Source organism: Carcharodon carcharias, chromosome 5, assembly GCF_017639515.1.
Source record: "Carcharodon carcharias isolate sCarCar2 chromosome 5, sCarCar2.pri, whole genome shotgun sequence".
In the NCBI taxonomy this organism is placed as follows: Eukaryota; Metazoa; Chordata; class Chondrichthyes; order Lamniformes; family Lamnidae; genus Carcharodon; species Carcharodon carcharias.
Window position 1 is genome coordinate 5,129,191 of NC_054471.1, and position 23,489 is coordinate 5,152,679.

General features: G+C 45.4%; 1 protein-coding gene across 1 annotated transcript in view; it reads right to left on the minus strand.

Moving 5' to 3' along the window:
- Positions 1–23,489, minus strand: part of LOC121278340 (phosphofurin acidic cluster sorting protein 1-like) — a 765,476-nt gene that overhangs the window by 111,106 nt on the left and 630,881 nt on the right. Inside the window, 1 exon segment of the mRNA XM_041188648.1 lies at positions 13,163–13,171. Within this exon segment, the coding sequence (XP_041044582.1) occupies positions 13,163–13,171 (9 nt within the window).

Consider the following 23,489-nt stretch of genomic DNA (forward strand, 5'->3'; position numbering starts at 1 on the left):
GAAACCCATCCCTCTAGATCACTAACTCTCCCATTGAAAGCCATCGATCTAGATCACTAACTCTCCCATTGAAACCCATCCCTCTAGATCACTAACTCCCATTGAAACCCATCCCTCTAGATCACTAACTCTCCTATTGAAACCCATCGCTCTAGGTCCCTAGCTCTCAAATTGAAACTCATCCCTCCGGATCACTAACTATCCTACTGAAACTCATCACTCCAGCTCACTAACTCTCCCGTTGAAATCCCTCCCTCTAGATCACTAACTCCCATTGAAATCCATCCCTCTAGATCACTAACTCCCATTGAAACCCATCCCCCTAGTTTACTAACCTTCCCATTGAAACCCATCCCTCTAAATCACAAACTCCCATGGAAACCCATCCCTCTAGATCACTAACTCTCCCATTGTAACCCGTCCCTCTAGATCACTAACGCTCCCATTGAAACCCATCCCTCTAGATCACTAACTCTCCCATTGAAACCCATCCCTCTAGATCACTAACTCTCCCATTGAAACCCATCCCTCTGGATCACTAACTCTCCCATTGAAACCCATCCCTCTAGATCACTAACTTTCCCATTGAAACCCATCCCTCTAGATCACTAACTCTCCCATTGAAACCTATCCCTCTACATCACTAACTCTCCCATTGAAACCCATCGCTCTAGATCACTAACTCTCCCATTGAAACCCATCCCTCTAGATCACTAACTCCCATTGAAACCCGTCCCTCTAGATCACTAACTCTCCTAATGAAACCCATCGCTCTAGGTCGCTAGCTCTCAAATTGAAACTCATCCCTCCGGATCACTAACTATCCTACTGAAACTCATCACTCCAGCTCACTAACTCTCCCGTTGAAATCCCTCCCTCTAGATCACAAACTCCCATTGAAATCCATCCCTCTAGATCACTAACTCCCATTGAAACCCATCACTTTAGATCACTAACTCCCATTGAAACCCATCCATCTAGATCACTAACTCTCCCATTGAAACCCAACCCTCTAGATCACTAACTCTCCCATTGAAACCCATCCCTCTAAATCACAAACTCCCATGGAAACCCATCCCTCTAGATCACTAACTCCCATTGAAACCCATCACTTTAGATCACTAACTCCCATTGAAACCCATCCATCTAGATCACTAACTCTCCCATTGAAACCCAACCCTCTAGATCACTAACTCTCCCATTGAAACCCATCCCTCTAAATCACAAACTCCCATTGAAACCCATCCCTCTAGATCACTAACTCTCCCACTGAAACCCATCCCTCTAGATCACTAACTCTCCCATTGAAACCCATCGCTCTAGATCACTAACTCTCCCATTGAAACCCATCCCTCTAGATCACTAACTCCCATTGAAACCCATCCCTCTAGATCACTAACTCTCCTATTGAAACCCATCGCTCTAGGTCCCTAGCTCTCAAATTGAAACTCATCCCTCCGGATCACTAACTATCCTACTGAAACTCATCCCTCCAGCTCACTAACTCTCCCGTTGAAATCCCTCCCTCTAGATCACTAACTCCCATTGAAATCCATCCCTCTAGATCACTAACTCCCATTGAAACCCATCCCTCTAAATCACAAACTCCCATGGAAACCCATCCCTCTAGATCACTAACTCCCATTGAAACCCATCACTTTAGATCACTAACTCCCATTGAAACCCATCCATCTAGATCACTAACTCTCCCATTGAAAGCCATCCTTCTAGATCACTAACTCCCATCCCTCTAGATCACTAACCCTCCCATTGAAACCCATCCCTCTAGATCACTAACCCTCCCATTGAAACCCATCCCTCTAGATCACAAACTCTCCTATTGAAACCCATCCCTCTAGATCACTGACTCTCCCATTGAAACCCATCCCTCTAGATCACTAACTCTCCCATTGAAACCCATCCCTCTAGATCACTAACTCTCCCATCGTAACCCATCCCTCTAGATCACTAACTCTCCCATTGAAACCCATCCCTCTAGATCACTAACTCTCCCATTGAAACCCATCCCTCTAGATCACTAACTCTCCCATTGAAACCCATCCCTCTAGATCACAATCTCCCCTATTGAAACCCATCCCTCTAGATCACTAACTCCCATTGAAACCCATCACTCTAGATCACTAACTCTCCCATTGAAACCCATCCCTCTAGATCACTAACTCTCCCATTGAAACCCATCCCTCTGGATCACTAACTCTCCCATTGAAACCCATCCCTCTAGATCACTAACTTTCCCATTGAAAACCATCCCTCTAGATCACTAACTCTCCCACTGAAACCTATCCCTCTACATCACTAACTCTCCCATTGAAACCCATCGCTCTAGATCACTAACTCTCCCATTGAAACCCATCCCTCTAGATCACTAACTCCCATTGAAACCCGTCCCTCTAGATCACTAACTCTCCTATTGAAACCCATCGCTCTAGGTCGCTAGCTCTCAAATTGAAACTCATCCCTCCGGATCACTAACTATCCTACTGAAACTCATCACTCCAGCTCACTAACTCTCCCGTTGAAATGCCTCCCTCTAGATCACTAACTCCCATTGAAATCCATCCCTCTAGATCACTAACTCCCATTGAAACCCATTCCCCTAGATCACTAACCTTCCCATTGAAACCCATCCCTCTAAATCACAAACTCCCATGGAAACCCATCCCTCTAGATCACTAACTCTCCCATTGAAACCCATCCCTCTAGATCACTAACTCTCCCATTGAAACCCATCCCTCTAGATCACTAACTCTCCCATTGAAACCCATCCCTCTAGATCACAATCTCCCCTATTGAAACCCATCCCTCTAGATCACTAACTCTACTATTGAAACCCGTCACTCTAGATCACTAACTCTCCCATTGAAACCCATCCCTCTAGATCACTAACTCTCCCATTGAAACCCATCCCTCTCGATCACTAACTCTCCCATTGAAACCCATCCCTCTAGATCACTAACTTTCCCATTGAAACCCATCCCTCTAGATCACTAACTCTCCCATTGAAACCTATCCCTCTACATCACTAACTCTCCCATTGAAACCCATCGCTCTAGATCACTAACTCTCCCATTGAAACCCATCCCTCTAGAACACTAACTCCCATTGAAACCCGTCCCTCTAGATCACTAACTCTCCTATTGAAACCCATCGCTCTAGGTCGCTAGCTGTCAAATTGAAACTCATCCCTCCGGATCACTAACTATCCTACTGAAACTCATCACTCCAGCTCACTAACTCTCCCGTTGAAATCCCTCCCTCTAGATCACTAACTCCCATTGAAATCCATCCCTCTAGATCACTAACTCCCATTGAAACCCATTCCCCTAGATCACTAACCTTCCCATTGAAACCCATCCCTCTAAATCACAAACTCCCATGGAAACCCATCCCTCTAGATCACTAACTCCCATTGAAACCCATCACGTTAGATCACTAACTCCCATTGAAACCCATCCATCTAGATCACTAACTCTCCCATTGAAACCCAACCCTCTAGATCACTAACTCTCCCATTGAAACCCATCCCTCTAAATCTTAAACTCCCATGGAAACCCATCCCTCTAGATCACTAACTCTCCCATTGAAACCCATCCCTCTAGATCACAAACTCCCATTGAAACCCATCCCTCTAGATCAGTAACTCACCCATTGAAACCCATCCCTCTAGATCACTAACTCTCTCATTGAAACCCATCCCTCTAGATCACTAACTCTCCCACTGAAACCCATCCCTCTAGATCACTAACTCTCCCGTTGAAATCCCTCCCTCTAGATCACTAACTCCCATTGAAATCCATCCCTCTAGATCACTAACTCCCATTGAAACCCATTCCCCTAGATCACTAACCTTCCCATTGAAACCCATCCCTCTAAATCACAAACTCCCATGGAAACCCATCCCTCTAGATCACTAACTCCCATTGAAACCCATCACGTTAGATCACTAACTCCCATTGAAACCCATCCATCTAGATCACTAACTCTCCCATTGAAACCCAACCCTCTAGATCACTAACTCTCCCATTGAAACCCATCCCTCTAAATCTTAAACTCCCATGGAAACCCATCCCTCTAGATCACTAACTCTCCCATTGAAACCCATCCCTCTAGATCACAAACTCCCATTGAAACCCATCCCTCTAGATCAGTAACTCACCCATTGAAACCCATCCCTCTAGATCACTAACTCTCTCATTGAAACCCATCCCTCTAGATCACTAACTCTCCCACTGAAACCCATCCCTCTAGATCACTAACTCTCCCATTGAAACCCATCGATCTAGATCACTAACTCTCCCATTGAAACCCATCCCTCTAGATCACTAACTCCCATTGAAACCCATCCCTCTAGATCACTAACTCTCCTATTGAAACCCATCGCTCTAGGTCCCTAGCTCTCAAATTGAAACTCATCCCTCCGGATCACTAACTATCCTACTGAAACTCATCCCTCCAGCTCACTAACTCTCCCGTTGAAAACCCTCCCTCTAGATCACTAACTCCCATTGAAATCCATCCCTCTAGATCACAAACTCCCATTGAAATCCATCCCTCTTGATCACTAACTCTCCCATTGAAACTCATCCCTCTAGATCACTAACCCTCCCATTGAAACCCATCCCTCTAGATCACTAACTCTCCTATTGAAACCATCCCTCCCATTGAAACCCATCCCTCTAGATCACTAACTCTCCCATTGAAACCCATCCCTCTAGATCACTAACTCTCCCATTGAAACCCATCCCTCTAGATCACAATCTCCCCTATTGAAACCCATCCCTCTAGATCACTAACTCCCATTGAAACCCATCACTCTAGATCACTAACTCTCCCATTGAAACCCATCCCTCTAGATCACTAACTCTCCCATTGAAACCCATCCCTCTGGATCACTAACTCTCCCATTGAAACCCATCCCTCTAGATCACTAACTTTCCCATTGAAACCCATCCCTCTAGATCACTAACTCTCCCATTGAAACCTATCCCTCTACATCACTAACTCTCCCATTGAAACCCATCGCTCTAGATCACTAACTCTCCCATTGAAACCCGTCCCTCTAGATCACTAACTCTCCTATTGAAACCCATCGCTCTAGGTCGCTAGCTCTCAAATTGAAACTCATCCCTCCGGATCACTAACTATCCTACTGAAACTCATCACTCCAGCTCACTAACTCTCCCGTTGAAATCCCTCCCTCTAGATCACTAACTCCCATTGAAATCCATCCCTCTAGATCACTAACTCCCATTGAAACCCATTCCCCTAGATCACTAACCTTCCCATTGAAACCCATCCCTCTAAATCACAAACTCCCATGGAAACCCATCCCTCTAGATCACTAACTCTCCCATTGAAACCCATCCCTCTAGATCACTAACTCTCCCATTGAAACCCATCCCTCTAGATCACTAACTCTCCCATTGAAACCCATCCCTCTAGATCACAATCTCCCCTATTGAAACCCATCCCTCTAGATCACTAACTCTACTATTGAAACCCATCACTCTAGATCACTAACACTCCCATTGAAACCCATCCCTCTAGATCACTAACTCTCCCATTGAAACCCATCCCTCTGGATCACTAACTCTCCCATTGAAACCCATCCCTCTAGATCACTAACTTTCCCATTGAAACCCATCCCTCTAGATCACTAACTCTCCCATTGAAACCTATCCCTCTACATCACTAACTCTCCCATTGAAACCCATCGCTCTAGATCACTAACTCTCCCATTGAAACCCATCCCTCTAGATCACTAACTCCCATTGAAACCCGTCCCTCTAGATCACTAACTCTCCTATTGAAACCCATCGCTCTAGGTCGCTAGCTCTCAAATTGAAACTCATCCCTCCGGATCACTAACTATCCTACTGAAACTCATCACTCCAGCTCACTAACTCTCCCGTTGAAATCCCTCCCTCTAGATCACTAACTCCCACTGAAATCCATCCCTCTAGATCACTAACTCCCATTGAAACCCATTCCCCTAGATCACTAACCTTCCCATTGAAACCCATCCCTCTAAATCACAAACTCCCATGGAAACCCATCCCTCTAGATCACTAACTCCCATTGAAACCCATCACTTTAGATCACTAACTCCCATTGAAACCCATCCATCTAGATCACTAACTCTCCCATTGAAACCCAACCCTCTAGATCACTAACTCTCCCATTGAAACCCATCCCTCTAAATCTTAAACTCCCATGGAAACCCATCCCTCTAGATCACTAACTCCCATTGAAACCCATCCCTCTAGATCAGTAACTCACCCATTGAAACCCATCCCTCTAGATCACTAACTCTCCCACTGAAACCCATCCCTCTAGATCACTAACTCTCCCATTGAAAGCCATCGATCTAGATCACTAACTCTCCCATTGAAACCCATCCCTCTAGATCACTAACTCCCATTGAAACCCATCCCTCTAGATCACTAACTCTCCTATTGAAACCCATCGCTCTAGGTCCCTAGCTCTCAAATTGAAACTCATCCCTCCGGATCACTAACTATCCTACTGAAACTCATCACTCCAGCTCACTAACTCTCCCGTTGAAATCCCTCCCTCTAGATCACTAACTCCCATTGAAATCCATCCCTCTAGATCACTAACTCCCATTGAAACCCATCCCCCTAGTTTACTAACCTTCCCATTGAAACCCATCCCTCTAAATCACAAACTCCCATGGAAACCCATCCCTCTAGATCACTAACTCTCCCATTGTAACCCGTCCCTCTAGATCACTAACGCTCCCATTGAAACCCATCCCTCTAGATCACTAACTCTCCCATTGAAACCCATCCCTCTAGATCACTAACTCTCCCATTGAAACCCATCCCTCTGGATCACTAACTCTCCCATTGAAACCCATCCCTCTAGATCACTAACTTTCCCATTGAAACCCATCCCTCTAGATCACTAACTCTCCCATTGAAACCTATCCCTCTACATCACTAACTCTCCCATTGAAACCCATCGCTCTAGATCACTAACTCTCCCATTGAAACCCATCCCTCTAGATCACTAACTCCCATTGAAACCCGTCCCTCTAGATCACTAACTCTCCTAATGAAACCCATCGCTCTAGGTCGCTAGCTCTCAAATTGAAACTCATCCCTCCGGATCACTAACTATCCTACTGAAACTCATCACTCCAGCTCACTAACTCTCCCGTTGAAATCCCTCCCTCTAGATCACAAACTCCCATTGAAATCCATCCCTCTAGATCACTAACTCCCATTGAAACCCATCACTTTAGATCACTAACTCCCATTGAAACCCATCCATCTAGATCACTAACTCTCCCATTGAAACCCAACCCTCTAGATCACTAACTCTCCCATTGAAACCCATCCCTCTAAATCACAAACTCCCATGGAAACCCATCCCTCTAGATCACTAACTCCCATTGAAACCCATCACTTTAGATCACTAACTCCCATTGAAACCCATCCATCTAGATCACTAACTCTCCCATTGAAACCCAACCCTCTAGATCACTAACTCTCCCATTGAAACCCATCCCTCTAAATCACAAACTCCCATGGAAACCCATCCCTCTAGATCACTAACTCTCCCATTGAAACCCATCCCTCTAGATCACAAACTCCCATTGAAACCCATCCCTCTAGATCAGTAACTCACCCATTGAAACCCATCCCTCTAGATCACTAACTCTCTCATTGAAACCCATCCCTCTAGATCACTAACTCTCCCACTGAAACCCATCCCTCTAGATCACTAACTCTCCCATTGAAACCCATCGATCTAGATCACTAACTCTCCCATTGAAACCCATCCCTCTAGATCACTAACTCCCATTGAAACCCATCCCTATAGATCACTAACTCTCCTATTGAAACCCATCGCTCTAGGTCCCTAGCTCTCAAATTGAAACTCATCCCTCCGGATCACTAACTATCCTACTGAAACTCATCACTCCAGCTCACTAACTCTCCCGTTGAAATCCCTCCCTCTAGATCACTAACTCCCATTGAAATCCATCCCTCTAGATCACTAACTCCCATTGAAACCCATCCCCCTCGATCACTAACCTTCCCATTGAAACCGATCCCTCTAAATCAGAAACTCCCATGGAAATCCATCCCTCTAGATCACTAACTCTCCCAATGTAACCCGTCCCTCTAGATCACTAACGCTCCCATTGAAACCCATCCCTCTAGATCACTAACTCTCCCATTGAAACCCATCCCTCTAGATCACTAACTCTCCCATTGAAACCCATCCCTCTGGATCACTAACTCTCCCATTGAAACCCATCCCTCTAGATCACTAACTTTCCCATTGAAACCTATCCCTCTACATCACTAACTCTCCCATTGAAACCCATCGCTCTAGATCACTAACTCTCCCATTGAAACCCATCCCTCTAGATCACTAACTCCCATTGAAACCCGTCCCTCTAGATCACTAACTCTCCTATTGAAACCCATCGCTCTAGGTCGCTAGCTCTCAAATTGAAACTCATCCCTCCGGATCACTAACTATCCTACTGAAACTCATCACTCCAGCTCACTAACTCTCCCGTTGAAATCCCTCCCTCTAGATCACTAACTCCCATTGAAATCCATCCCTCTAGATCACTAACTCCCATTGAAACCCATTCCCCTAGATCACTAACCTTCCCATTGAAACCCATCCCTCTAAATCACAAACTCCCATGGAAACCCATCCCTCTAGATCACTAACTCCCATTGAAACCCATCACTTTAGATCACTAACTCCCATTGAAACCCATCCATCTAGATCACCAACCCTCTAGATCACTAACTCTCCCATTGAAACCCATCCCTCTAAATCACAAACTCCCATGGAAACCCATCCCTCTAGATCACTAACTCCCATTGAAACCCATCACTTTAGATCACTAACTCCCATTGAAACCCATCCATCTAGATCACTAACTCTCCCACTGAAACCCATCCCTCTAGATCACTAACTCTCCCATTGAAACCCATCCCTCTAAATCACAAACTCCCATGGAAACCCATCCCTCTAGATCACTAACTCTCCCATTGAAACCCATCCCTCTAGATCACAAACTCCCATTGAAACCCATCCCTCTAGATCAGTAACTCACCCATTGAAACCCACCCCTCTAGATCACTAACTCTCTCATTGAAACCCATCCCTCTAGATCACTAACTCTCCCACTGAAACCCATCCCTCTAGATCACTAACTCTCCCATTGAAACCCATCCCTCTAGATCACTAACTCTCCCATTGAAACCCATCCCTCTAGATCACTAACCCCTATTGAAACCCATCCCTCTAGATCACTAACTCCCATTGAAACCCATCCCTCTAGATCACTAACTCTCTCATTGAAACCCATCCCTCTAGATCACAAACTCCCATGGAAACCCATCCCTCTAGATCACTAACTCTCCCATTGAAACCCATCACTTTAGATCACTAACTCCCATTGAAACCCATCCATCTAGATCACTAACTTTCCCATTGAAACCCATCCCTCTAGATCACTAACTCTCCCATTGAAACCCATCCCTCTAAATCACAAACTCCCATGGAAACCCATCCCTCTAGATCACTAACTCTCCCATTGAAACCCATCCCTCTAGATCACTAACTCTCCCATTGAAACCCATCCCTCTAGATCACTAACTCTCCCATTGAAACCCATCCCTCTAAATCACAAACTCCCATGGAAACCCATCCCTCTAGATCAGTAACTCACCCATTGAAACCCATCCCTCTAGATCACTAACTCTCTCATTGAAACCCATCCCTCTAGATCACTAACTCTCCCACTGAAACCCATCCCTCTAGATCACTAACTCTCCCATTGAAACCCATCCCTCTAGATCACTAACTCTCCCATTGAAACCCATCCCTCTAGATCACTAACCCCTATTGAAACCCATCTCTCTAGATCACTAACTCCCATTGAAACCCATCCCTCTAGATCATTAACTCCTATTGAAACCCATCCCTCTAGATCATTAACTTTCCCATTGAAACCCATTCCTCTAGATCACTATCTCCCATTGAAACCCATCCCTCTAGATCACTAACTCCCATTGAAACCCACCCTTGTAGATCACTAACTCCCATTGAAACCCATCCCTCTAGATCACTAACTCTCCCATTGAAACCCATCCCTCTAGATCACTAATTCCCATTGAAACCCATCCCTCTATATCACAAACTCTCCCATTGAAACCCATCCCTCTAGATCACTAACTCTCCCATTGAAACCCATCACTCTAGATCACAAACTCTCCCATTGAAACCCATCCCTCTAGATCACTAACTCCCATTGAAACCCATCCCTCTAGATCACTAACTCTCCCATTGAAACCCATCACTCTAGATCACAAACTCTCCCATTGAAACCCGTCCCTCTAGATCACTAACTCCCATTGAAACCCATCCTTCTAGATCACAAACTCTCCCATTGAAACCCATCCCTCTAGATCACTAACTCCCATTGAAACCCATCCCTCTAGATCACTAACTCTCCCATTGAAACCCATCCCTCTAGATCACAAACCCTCCCATTGAAACGCATCCCTCTAGATCAGTAACTCCCATTGAAACCCATCCCTCTAGATCACAAACTCTCCCATTGAAACCCATCTCTCTAGATCACTACCTCTCCCATTTAAACCCACTGCTCTGCTACATCAAACTGTGTTATAGATTGTGTAGTATTGTTGTGCATGATTATCTGCCTATTTAACAGTGAATCACTGTTCATGTAGTTCATTGGAATATATTGAGGATGTGACAAGCTGCTCTTTAAAAGGAAACCCTCTCTTTAAGTTTACATCCTCTGATCCTTATTCTGGTTGAATTAATATTCTGGGTATACCATGAATACCAATTATTACTCTATATACCTTGATGAGATTTCCCATTAACCTGGTCTTGTTACTATAGAGCTGAAACTTCTCTAATTTTTCCTCATGGATAATCGGTTTATATTTGGAATCTGTCTCTAACAGATAAATTGTTTTTTTTGACTAGGTGACCAAAACTGAAAGATACTGCATGAAGACTGGGCAGCGTGCTATAAAGCCTTGGCATAAAGCCCTATATCCGTGTGCTCTCCTCTTCTTGCTATATATCCATGCATTAATGACCATTTTTAACAATTTTATAGTAGTGGTCTGGATTTTGGGCTTCAAAGGACGAAGAGGTTAACAGCACTCAGCATTACTACCATGTAAATTGGATAACCTCTTCCAGCGACAACACATGCACAGTTAAATGTAGGAATCGGGGAGTTGCTGACGTGATGCCCTGATCCTCCAAAAGCTGTATGACAATAGCATCTCACCAAGAGCGTCACCCTTGAAGCGCATTGAAGTTTCTGTACTTACCTGATATTTATACACACCAAACTTGCCAGGACAAGCTCAGACTTATCTATTCCAATACAGGTAATTTTCAATTATGTAATGGTTTTAATTATTGCCCAACATCCCCTCTGGCACTGAAAATTAACTTTTACAAGTGTGGAGTCATATTCCTTCAATAATTTCATTTACTGTTTTAATTGCCTTTTGATCCTAATTCTGAATCAAATATCCTGACGCTTGCTGGTTTATTAACAATTCTTCAACCTGACTGGTTAGGAGAAACACAGGTCCTGTTCACACCTCCCACATGCCCTGTGGAGGTTGTTGCAATTTTTGGACTGTTGGCTGACAGCAATTGCCAGTGCAGAAGCCCATAAAAAGTTCCCAGACAACTGCAAGTGTAATGAATAGGTGGCAGTGTTCGTTGGCTGCAGATTGCAAAATCTGGTCCATCGTTCTAAGTGCCTCAGAACCCGTTTAATCCTATTCATTGTATAATTATAATGTGAAGTTAATTGTTAATCTTCACTGTCAATCACATGGCTGGTCTAAATCCTATGGTCAGAATTTTGTCACCTCCTCTGTTCCTACTACTCGATCAATTTTAGCACAATCAGCGATTTTCAAGGCTTCCATTTAGCTCCATCTAGTTCAGTAATGTGGATTGAAAGCAATTGGGTGTAAGAAGTGGACAGATTCTGACCCAATCCCATGTCACCAGAACCCCAGGCACACTGTGTAAACAGATTTTACGCTCAAAAAATATTTTCAGGCTAACCCCTATCATTTAAGGTGAGGGATGTCAATGCTGGGTTATGCTTAGAGCTTATAAAACCATATTTCACAGATTGGAACTTTAATCATTATTGCAAGGAAAGGAGTTTCTAACAAGTTATGTTCAAAGTGAACTCGCTGTGTTTAGAATTATCAAAGGCAGCAACATTATGAGGGGCATGGACAGGGTGGATAGGGAGCAGCTGTTCCCCTTAGTTGAAGGGTCAGTCACAAGGGGACACAAGTTCAAGGTGAGGGGCAGGAGGTTTAGGGGAGATGTGAGGAAAACCTTTTTACCCAGAGGGTGGTGAGGGTCTGGAATGCACTGCCTGGGAGAGTGGTGGAGGCGGGTTGCCTCACATCCTTTAAAAAGTACCTGGGTGAGCACTTGGCACATCATAACATTCAAGGCTATGGGCCAAGTGCTGGTAAATGGGATTAGGTAGGTAGGTCAGGTGTTTCTCATGTGTCAGTGCAGACTCGATGGGCCGAAGGTCCTCTTCTGCACTGTGTGATTCTGTGATACACTTTATAGTGATTTGATGCCTTTGATAAGAGTGGTGGTGGTGGTGGTGGTAGTATGGGGCTGATTTTAAGATAACTCATTAAGCAGAAATCCCATGGGATTCGGGTTTTATTTACACTCAGCTTGATATTATTCTTCACTGACTTCAGTGCAGGGTAAAATCAGGCACGATGGAATATCAGCCTTGACCCTAGTAATTTTCTGATGGATGTGTTGCATTAAAATTACCCCCAAATAATTTATTTATTAATGGCCCAGGTACCAAAAATGTACATTAAAGCCAGATGAACCAGTTTGTTTCCACTCGGTGCTTTGAACTAAGACATTAAGATTCCCTCCAAGCCACTCACCATCCTGACTTGGAAATATATCGCCGTTCCTTCACTGTCAATGGGTAGGAATCCTGGAACTCCCTCCCTAACAGCACTGTGGAGCGGACTGCAGTGGGCAATTAGGGATGGGCAGTATAGAGTTCCCAGACACTGACACCCAGATCCTAAAAGTTAAAAATGGTTACATCCCAGATTTCAGGTGGTTGCATCAATTTTGAGAAAACTAGGAGTTGGAGACAAGGAATCCACAAGCTGGAAGACTCTGAGAGCCAGTTATATTCGCAGGCTGATGGTGAATCTCTTAATGGTGAAATGGACAAGGAGACAGCAACCCCACTGGCTCCAAAGGCAGCAAGAAAAACAGGAAACGGAGTCATTCCAGCAAAGTGGAGGGAGCAGCAGTGGAAGAATCTGAGCCAGAAGGCTGACCAGTGGAAGCTAAGCTAGCCCACTGTGTCACACAGGGTAGTTTGGGTTATTATCTAAGCTAGCCCACTGTGTGACACAGGGTAGTTTGGGTTATAATCTAAGCTAGCACACTGCGTGACACAGGGTAGTTTGGGTTATTATCTAAGCTAGCCCACTGTGTGGCACAGGGTAGGTTGGGTTCTTATCTAAGCTAAGCCATTGTGTGACACAGGGTAGTTTGGGTTATTATCTAAGCTAGCCCATTGCGTGACACAGGGTAGTTTGGGTGATTTTCTAAGCTAGCCCACTGTGTGGCACAGGGTAGTTTGGGTTATTATCTAAACTAGCCCACTGTGTGGCACAGGGTAGTTTGGGTTATTATCTAAGCTAGCCCACTGTGTGACACAGGGTAGTTTGGGTTATTATCTAAGCTAGCCCACTGTGTGGCACATGGTAGTTTGGGTTATTATCTAAGCTAGCCCGTAGTGTGACACAGGGTAGTTTGGGTTATTATCTAAGCTAGCCCTCTGTGTGGCACAGGGTAGTTTGGGTTATTATCTAAGCTAGCCCTCTGTGTGGCACAGGGTAGTTTGGGTTATTATCTAAGCTAGCCCACTGTGTGACACAGGGTAGTTTGGGTTATTATCTAAACTAGCCCACTGTGTGACACAGGGTAGTTTGGGTGATTATCTAAGCTAGCCCACTGTGTGGCACAGGGTAGTTTGGGTGATTATCTAAGCTAGCCCACTGCGTGACACAGGGTAGTTTGGGTTATTATCTAAGCTAGCCCACTGCGTGGCACAGGGTAGTTTGGGTGATTATCTAAGCTAGCCCACTGTGTGGCACAGGGTAGTTTGGGTGATTATCTAAGCTAGCCCACTGTGTGGCGCAGGGTAGTTTGGGTGATTATCTAAGCTAGCCCACTGTGTGGCACAGGGTAGTTTGGGTGATTATCTAAGCTAGCCCACTGTGTGACAAAGGGTAGTTTGGGTTATTATCTAAGCTAGCCCACTGTGTGGCACAGGGTAGTTTGGGTTATTATCTAAGCTAGCCCACTGCGTGACACAGGGTAGTTTGGGTTATTATCTAAGCTAGCCCACTGCGTGGCACAGGGTAGTTTGGGTTATTATCTAAGCTAGCCCACTGTGTGGCACAGGGTAGTTTGGGTTATTATCTAAGCTAGCCCACTGTGTGGCACAGGGTAGTTTGGGTTATTATCTAAGCTAGCCCACTGTGTGGCACAGGGTAGTTTGGGTTATTATCTAAGCTAGCCCACTGCGTGACACAGGGTAGTTTGGGTTATTATCTAAGCTAGCCCACTGCGTGACACAGGGTAGTTTGGGTGATTATCTAAGCTAGCCCACTGTGTGGCACAGGGTAGTTTGGGTGATTATCTAAGCTAGCCCACTGTGTGGCACAGGGTAGTTTGGGTTATTATCTAAGCTAGCCCACTGTGTGACACAGGGTAGTTTGGGTTATTATCTAAGCTAGCCCACTGTATGACACAGGGTAGTTTGGGTGATTATCTAAGCTAGCCCACTGTGTGGCACAGGGTAGTTTGGGTTATTATCTAAGCTAGCCCACTGTATGACACAGGGTAGTTTGGGTGATTATCTAAGCTAGCCCACTGTGTGGCACAGGGTAGTTTGGGTGATTATCTAAGCTAGCCCACTGTGTGGCACAGGGTAGTTTGGGTTATTATCTAAGCTAGCCCACTGTGTGACACAGGGTAGTTTGGGTTATTATCTAAGCTAGCCCATTGCGTGACACAGGGTAGTTTGGGTTATTATCTAAACTAGCCCACTGTGTGGCACAGGGTAGTTTGGGTTATTATCTAAGCTAGCCCACTGTGTGACACATGGTAGTTTGGGTTATTATCTAAGCTAGACCATAGTGTGGCACAGGGTAGTTTGGGTTATTATCTAAGCTAGCCCACTGTGTGGCGCAGGGTAGTTTGGGTGATTATCTAAGCTAGCCCACTGTGTGGCACAGGGTAGTTTGGGTTATTATCTAAGCTAGCCCACTGTGTGACAAAGGGTAGTTTGGGTTATTATCTAAGCTAGCCCACTGTATGACACAGGGTAGTTTGGGTTATTATCTAAGCTAGCCCATTGCGTGACACAGGGTAGTTTGGGTGATTATCTAAGCTAGCCCACTGTGTGGCACAGGGTAGTTTGGGTTATTATCTAAACTAGCCCACTGTGTGGCACAGGGTAGTTTGGGTTATTATCTAAGCTAGCCCACTGTGTGGCGCAGGGTAGTTTGGGTTATTATCTAAACTAGCCCTCTGTGTGGCACAGGGTAGTTTGGGTTATTATCTAAGCTAGCCCACTGTGTGACACAGGGTAGTTTGGGTGATTATCTAAGCTAGCCCATAGTGTGACACAGCGTAGTTTGGGCTATTATCTAAGCTAGCCCACTGTGTGGCGCAGGGTAGTTTGGGTTATTATCTAAACTAGCCCACTGTGTGGCACAGGGTAGTTTGGGTTATTATCTAAGCTAGCCCACTGTGTGACACAGGGTAGTTTGGGTTATTATCTAAGCTAGCCCACTGTGTGGCACATGGTAGTTTGGGTTATTATCTAAGCTAGCCCATAGTGTGACACAGGGTAGTTTGGGTTATTATCTAAGCTAGCCCTCTGTGTGGCACAGGGTAGTTTGGGTTATTATCTAAGCTAGCCCTCTGTGTGGCACAGGGTAGTTTGGGTTATTATCTAAGCTAGCACACTGTGTGACACAGGGTAGTTTGGGTTATTATCTAAACTAGCCCACTGTGTGACACAGGGTAGTTTGGGTGATTATCTAAGCTAGCCCACTGTGTGGCACAGGGTAGTTTGGGTGATTATCTAAGCTAGCCCACTGTGTGGCACAGGGTAGTTTGGGTGATTATCTAAGCTAGCCCACTGTGTGACAAAGGGTAGTTTGGGTTATTATCTAAGTTAGCCCACTGTGTGGCACAGGGTAGTTTGGGTTATTATCTAAGCTAGCCCACTGCGTGACACAGGGTAGTTTGGGTTATTATCTAAGCTAGCCCACTGCGTGGCACAGGGTAGTTTGGGTGATTATCTAAGCTAGCCCACTGTGTGGCACAGGGTAGTTTGGGTGATTATCTAAGCTAGCCCACTGTGTGGCGCAGGGTAGTTTGGGTGATTATCTAAGCTAGCCCACTGTGTGGCACAGGGTAGTTTGGGTGATTATCTAAGCTAGCCCACTGTGTGACAAAGGGTAGTTTGGGTTATTATCTAAGCTAGCCCACTGTGTGGCACAGGGTAGTTTGGGTTATTATCTAAGCTAGCCCACTGCGTGACACAGGGTAGTTTGGGTTATTATCTAAGCTAGCCCACTGCGTGGCACAGGGTAGTTTGGGTTATTATCTAAGCTAGCCCACTGTGTGGCACAGGGTAGTTTGGGTTATTATCTAAGCTAGCCCACTGTGTGGCACAGGGTAGTTTGGGTTATTATCTAAGCTAGCCCACTGTGTGGCACAGGGTAGTTTGGATTATTATCTAAGCTAGCCCACTGTGTGACACAGGGTAGTTTGGGTTATTATCTAAGCTAGCCCACTGTGTGACACAGGGTAGTTTGGGTTATTATCTAAGCTAGCCCATTGCGTGACACAGGGTAGTTTGGGTTATTATCTAAACTAGCCCACTGTGTGGCACAGGGTAGTTTGGGTTATTATCTAAGCTAGCCGACTGTGTGACACATGGTAGTTTGGCTTATTATCTAAGCTAGACCATAGTGTGGCACAGGGTAGTTTGGGTTATTATCTAAGCTAGCCCACTGTGTGGTGCAGGGTAGTTTGGGTGATTATCTAAGCTAGCCCACTGTGTGGCACAGGGTAGTTTGGGTTATTATCTAAGCTAGCCCACTGTGTGACAAAGGGTAGTTTGGGTTATTCTCTAAGCTAGCCCACTGTATGACACAGGGTAGTTTGGGTTATTATCTAAGCTAGCCCATTGCGTGACACAGGGTAGTTTGGGTGATTATCTAAGCTAGCCCACTGTGTGGCACAGGGTAGTTTGGGTTATTATCTAAACTAGCCCACTGTGTGGCACAGGGTAGTTTGGGTTATTATCTAAGCTAGCCCACTGTGTGGCGCAGGGTAGTTTGGGTTATTATCTAAACTAGCCCTCCGTGTGGCACAGGGTAGTTTGGGTTATTATCTAAGCTAGCCCACTGTGTGACACAGGGTAGTTTGGGTGATTATCTAAGCTAACCCATAGTGTGACACAGCGTAGTTTGGGCTATTATCTAAGCTAGCCCACTGTGTGGCGCAGGGTAGTTTGGGTGATTATCTAAGCTAGCCCTCTGTGGCACAGGGTAGTTTGGGCTATTATCTAAGCTAGCCCTCTGTGTGGCACAGGGTAGTTTGGGTTATTATCTAAGCTAGCCCACTGTGTGACACAGGGTAGTTTGGGTTATTATCTAAGCTAGCCCACTGTGTGACAAAGGGTAGTTTGGGTCATTATCTAAGCTAGCCCATTGCGTGACACAGGGTAGTTTGGGTGATTATCTAAGTTAGCCCACTGTGTGACACAGGGTAGTTTGGGTTATTATCTAAGCTAGCCCACTGTATGACACAGGGTAGTTTGGGTTATTATCTAAGCTAGCCCATTGCGTGACACAGGGTAGTTTGGGTGATTATCTAAGCTAGCCCACTGTGTGACACAGGGTAGTTTGGGTTATTATCTAAGCTAGCCCACTGTGTGACACAGGGTAGTTTGGGTTATTATCTAAGCTAGCCCATTGTGTGACACAGGGTAGTTTGGGTGATTATCTAAGCTAGCCCACTGTGTGACACAGGGTAGTTTGGGTTATTATCTAAGCTAGCCCACTGTATGACACAGGGTAGTTTGGGTTATTATCTAAGCTAGCCCATTGCGTGACTCAGGGTAGTTTGGGTGATTATCTAAGCTAGCCCACTGTGTGACACAGGGTAGTTTGGGTTATTATCTAAGCTAGCCCACTGTGTGACACAGCGTAGTTTGGGTTATTATCAGAGCTAGCCCACTGTGTGACACAGGGTAGTTTGGGTTATTATCTAAGCTAGCTCTCCGTGTGGCACAGGGTAATTTGGGTGATTATCTAAGCTAGCCCACTGTGTGACACAGGGTAGTTTGGGTTATTATCTAAGCTAGCCCACTGTGTGGCACAGGGTAGTTTGGGTGATCATCTAAGCTAGCCCACTGTGTGGCACATGGTAGTTTGGGTTATTATCAGAGCTAGCCCACTGTGTGACACAGGGTAGTTTGGGTTATTATTTACGCTAGCCCACTGTGTGACACAGGGTAGTTTGGGTTATTATCTAAGCTAGCCCACTGTGTGGCACAGGGTAGTTTGGGTTATTATCTAAGCTAGCCCATTGCGTGACACAGGGTAGTTTGGGTTATTATCTAAGCTAGCCCACTGTGTGACACAGGGTAATTTGGGTTATTATCTAAGCTAGCCCACTGTGTGACACAGGGTAGTTTGGGTTATTATCAGAGCTAGCCCAATGTGTGACACAGGGTAGTTTGGGTTATTATCTAAGCTAGCCCACTGTGTGACACAGGGTAGTTTGGGTTATTATCTAAGCTAGCCCACTGTGTGACACAGGGTATTTTGGGTTATTATCTAAGCTAGCCCACTGTGTGACACAGGGTAGTTTGGGTTATTATCTAAGCTAGCCCACTGTGTGGCACAGAGTAGTTTGGGTTTTTATCTAAGCTAGCCCACTGTGTGACACAGGGTAGTTTGCGTTATTATCTAAACTAGCCCATTGTGTGACACAGGGTACTTTGGGTGATTATCTAAGCTAGCCCACTGTGTGGCACAGTTTAGTTTGGGTTATTACCTAAGCTAGCCCACTGTGTGACACAGGGTAGTTTGGGTTATTATCTAAGCTAGCCCACTGTGTGACACAGGGTAGTTTGGGTTCTTATCTAAACTAGCCCACTGTGTGGCACAGGGTAGTTTGGGTTATTATCTAAGCTAGCCCACTGTGTGGCACAGGGTAGTTTGGGTTATTATCTAAGCTAGCCCACTGTGTGACACGGGGTAGTTTGGGTTATTATTTAAGCTAGCCCACTGTGTGACACAGGGTAGTTTGGGTTATTGTCTAAGCTAGCCCACTGTGTGGCACAGGGTAGTTTGGGTTATTATCTAAGCTAGCCCACTGTGTGACACAGGGTAGTTTGGGTTATTATCTAAGCTAGCCCACTGTGTGGCACAGGGTAGTTTGGGTTATTATCTAAGCTAGCCCACTGTGTGACACAGGGTAGTTTGGGTGATTATCTAAGCTAGCCCACTGTGTGACACAGGGTAGTTTGGGTTATTATCTAAGCTAGCCCACTGTGTGACACAGGGTAGTTTGGGTTATTATCTAAGCTAGCCCACTGTGTGACACAGGGTAGTTTGGGTTATTATCTAAGCTAGCCCACTGTGTGGCACAGGGTAGTTTGGGATATTATCTAAGCTAGCCCACTGTGTGACACAGGGTAGCTTGGGTTATTATCTAAGCTAGCCCACTGTGTGACACAGGGTAGTTTGGGTTATTATCTAAGCTAGCCCATTGCGTGACACAGGGTAGTTTGGGTGATTATCTAAGCTAGCCCACTGTGTGACACAGGGTAGTTTGGGTTATTATCTAAGCTAGCCCACTGTATGACACAGGGTAGTTTGGGTTATTATCTAAGCTAGCCCATTGCGTGACACAGGGTAGTTTGGGTGATTATCTAAGCTAGCCCACTGTGTGACACAGGGTAGTTTGGGTTATTATCTAAGCTAGCCCACTGTATGACACAGGGTAGTTTGGGTTATTATCTAAGCTAGTCCATTGCGTGACACAGGGTAGTTTGGGTGATTATCTAAGCTAGCCCACTGTGTGACACAGAGTAGTTTGGGTTATTATCTAAGTCTAGCCCACTGTGTGACACAGCGTAGTTTGGGTTATTATCAGAGCTAGCCCACTGTGTGACACAGGGTAGTTTGGGTTATTATCTAAGCTAGCCCACTGTGTGACACAGGGTAGTTTGGGTTATTATCTAAGCTAGCTCTCCGTGTGGCACAGTGTAATTTGGGTGATTACCTAAGCTAGCCCACTGTGTGACACAGGGTAGTTTGGGTTATTATCTAAGCTAGCCCACTGTGTGGCACAGGGTAGTTTGGGTTATTATCAGAGCTAGCCCACTGTGTGACACAGGGTAGTTTGGGTGATTATTTAAGCTAGCCCACTGTGTGACACAGGGTAGTTTGGGTTATTATCTAAGCTACCCACTGTGTGGCACAGGGTAGTTTGGGTGATCATCTAAGCTAGCCCACTGTGTGGCACATGGTAGTTTGGGTTATTATCAGAGCTAGCCCACTGTGTGACACAGGGTAGTTCGGGTGATTATTTAAGCTAGCCCATTGCGTGACACAGGGTAGTTTGGGTTATTATCTAAGCTAGCCCACTGTGTGACACAGGGTAAGTTGGGTTATTATCTAAGCTAGCCCACTGTATGACACAGGGTAGTTTGGGTTATTATCTAAGCTAGCCCACTGTGTGACACAGAGTAGTTTGGGTTATTATCAGAGCTAGCCCACTGTGTGACACAGGGTAGTTTGGGTGATTATTTAAGCTAGCCCACTGTGTGACACAGGGTAGTTTGGGTTATTATCTAAGCTACCCACTGTGTGGCACAGGGTAGTTTGGGTGATCATCTAAGCTAGCCCACTGTGTGGCACATGGTAGTTTGGGTTATTATCAGAGCTAGCCCACTGTGTGACACAGGGTAGTTTGGGTTATTATCTAAGCTAGCCCATTGTGTGACACAGGGTACTTTGGGTGATTATCTAAGCTAGCCCACTGTGTGGCACAGGTTAGTTTGGGTTATTATCTAAGCTAGCCCACTGTGTGGCACAGGGTAGTTTGGGTTATTATCTAAGCTAGCCCACTGTGTGACACAGGGTAGTTTGGATGATTATCTAAGCTAGCCAACTGTGTGGCACAGGGTAGTTTGGGTTATTATCTAAGCTAGCCCACTATGTGACAGAGGGTAGTTTGGGTTATTACCTAAGCTAGCCCACTGTGTGACACAGGGTAGTTTGGGTTATTATCTAAACTAGCCCACTGTGTGGCACAGGGTAGTTTGGGTTATTATCTAAGCTAGCCCACTGTGTGACACAAGGTAGTTTGCGTTATTATCTAAGCTAGCCCACTGTGTGACACAGGGTAGTTTGGGTGATTATCTAAGCCAGCCCTCTGTGTGGCACAGGGTAATTTGGGTTATTATCTAAGCTAGCCCATTGTGTGACACAGTGTACTTTGGGTGATTATCTAAGCTAACCCACTGTGTGGCACAGGTTAGTTTGGGTTATTATCTAAGCTAGCCCACTGTGTGGCACAGGGTAGTTTGGGTTATTATCTAAGCTAGCCCACTGTGTGACACAGGGTAGTTTGGATGATTATCTAAGCTAGCCAACTGTGTGGCACAGGGTAGTTTGGGTTATTATCTAAGCTAGCCCACTATGTGACAGAGGGTCCTTTGGGTTATTACCTAAGCTAGCCCACTGTGTGACACAGGGTAGTTTGGGTTATTATCTAAACTAGCCCACTGTGTGGCACAGGGTAGTTTGGGTTATTATCTAAGCTAGCCTACTGTGTGGCACAGGGTAGTTTGGGTTATTATCTAAGCTAGCCCTCTGTGTGACACAGGGTAGTTTGGTTTATTATTTAAGCTAGCCCACTGTGTGACACAGGGTAGTTTGTGTTATTGTCTAAGCTAGCCCACTGTGTGGCACAGGGTAGTTTGGGTTATTATCTAAGCTAGCCCACTGTGTGACACAGGGTAGTTTGGGTTATTATCTAAGCTAGCCCACTGTGTGGCACAGGGTAGTTTGGGTGATTATCTAAGCTAGCCCACTGTGTGGCACAGGGTTGTTTGGGTTATTATCTAAGCTAGCCCACTGTGTGACACAGGGTAGTTTGGGTTATTATCAGAACAAGCACCGAGGAAAAAGAAAGGAAGAGCTATAGTGATAGGGGTTCAATGGTTAGGGGATCAGGCAGGCGTTTCTGTGGCTGTAGATGTGACTCTGGGATGATATTTAGCCTCCCTGGTGCCAGGGCCAACGATGTCACAGAGCGGTTGCAAGACATTCTTGCGGGGGAGGGTGAACAGCCAGAGGTCGTGGCCCACATTGGGACCAATGACAAAGGTAGGAAGGGGGATGAGGTCCTGCAATCAGAATTTTGAGAGCCAGGTGGAAAATTAGCAAGCAAGACCTCTGATGTAGTAATCTCCAGATTACTCCCCGTGCTATGTGCTAGTGAGAACAGAAATAGGAGAATAAAGCAGATGAATGTGTGGCTGGAGAGATGGTGCAGGAGGGAGGGCTTTAGATTCCTGGGACACTGGGACTGGCTCTGGGGGAGATGGCACCTGTACAAGTTGGACAGGTTGCACCTGAACAGAGCTGGGACTGAGGTCCTTGCAGGGAGTTTTGCTGGTGCTGTTGGGAGGGCTTTAAACTAACTCTGCAGGGGTGTGGGAACCAAGAAAAAATATTAGAGAGGAATACCAGGGTGCTCAAAATACTGGGAGGGACAGAAAGCACTAGTATAGAGAATAGTAAGTTAATAGGTGAAGTCAGGGTAAGGGAGAATGTAACAAAATCTAAATCAGGGTTACTGTGCATGTATGTGAATGCACGGAGTATAGTAAATAAGATTGGGGAGTTACAGGCACAGATTGCCATGTGGAAATATGTTGTTGTGGCGATAACAGGGACCTGGCTGAAGGAAGGACTGAACTGGGTGTTAAATATTCCTGGGTACAAGGTGTTTAGAAAAGATAGGAAAGGAAGGAAAGGAGGGGTGGTGGTGGTATTGGTTAAGGAGAGCATTGCAGTGCTGGAGAAAGAGGATGTCCCAGAGGGTTCAAGGTCTGAATCAATTTAGCTCGAGCTCAGGAACAAAAAGGGTGCAATTACATTGCTCGGTGTAGTCTATAGACCATCAAACAGTGAGAAAGAAGTAGAGGAACAAATCTGCAGGGAAATTACAGAGAGATGCAGCATTATAGAGTAGTTATAATGGGGGACTTTAATTAC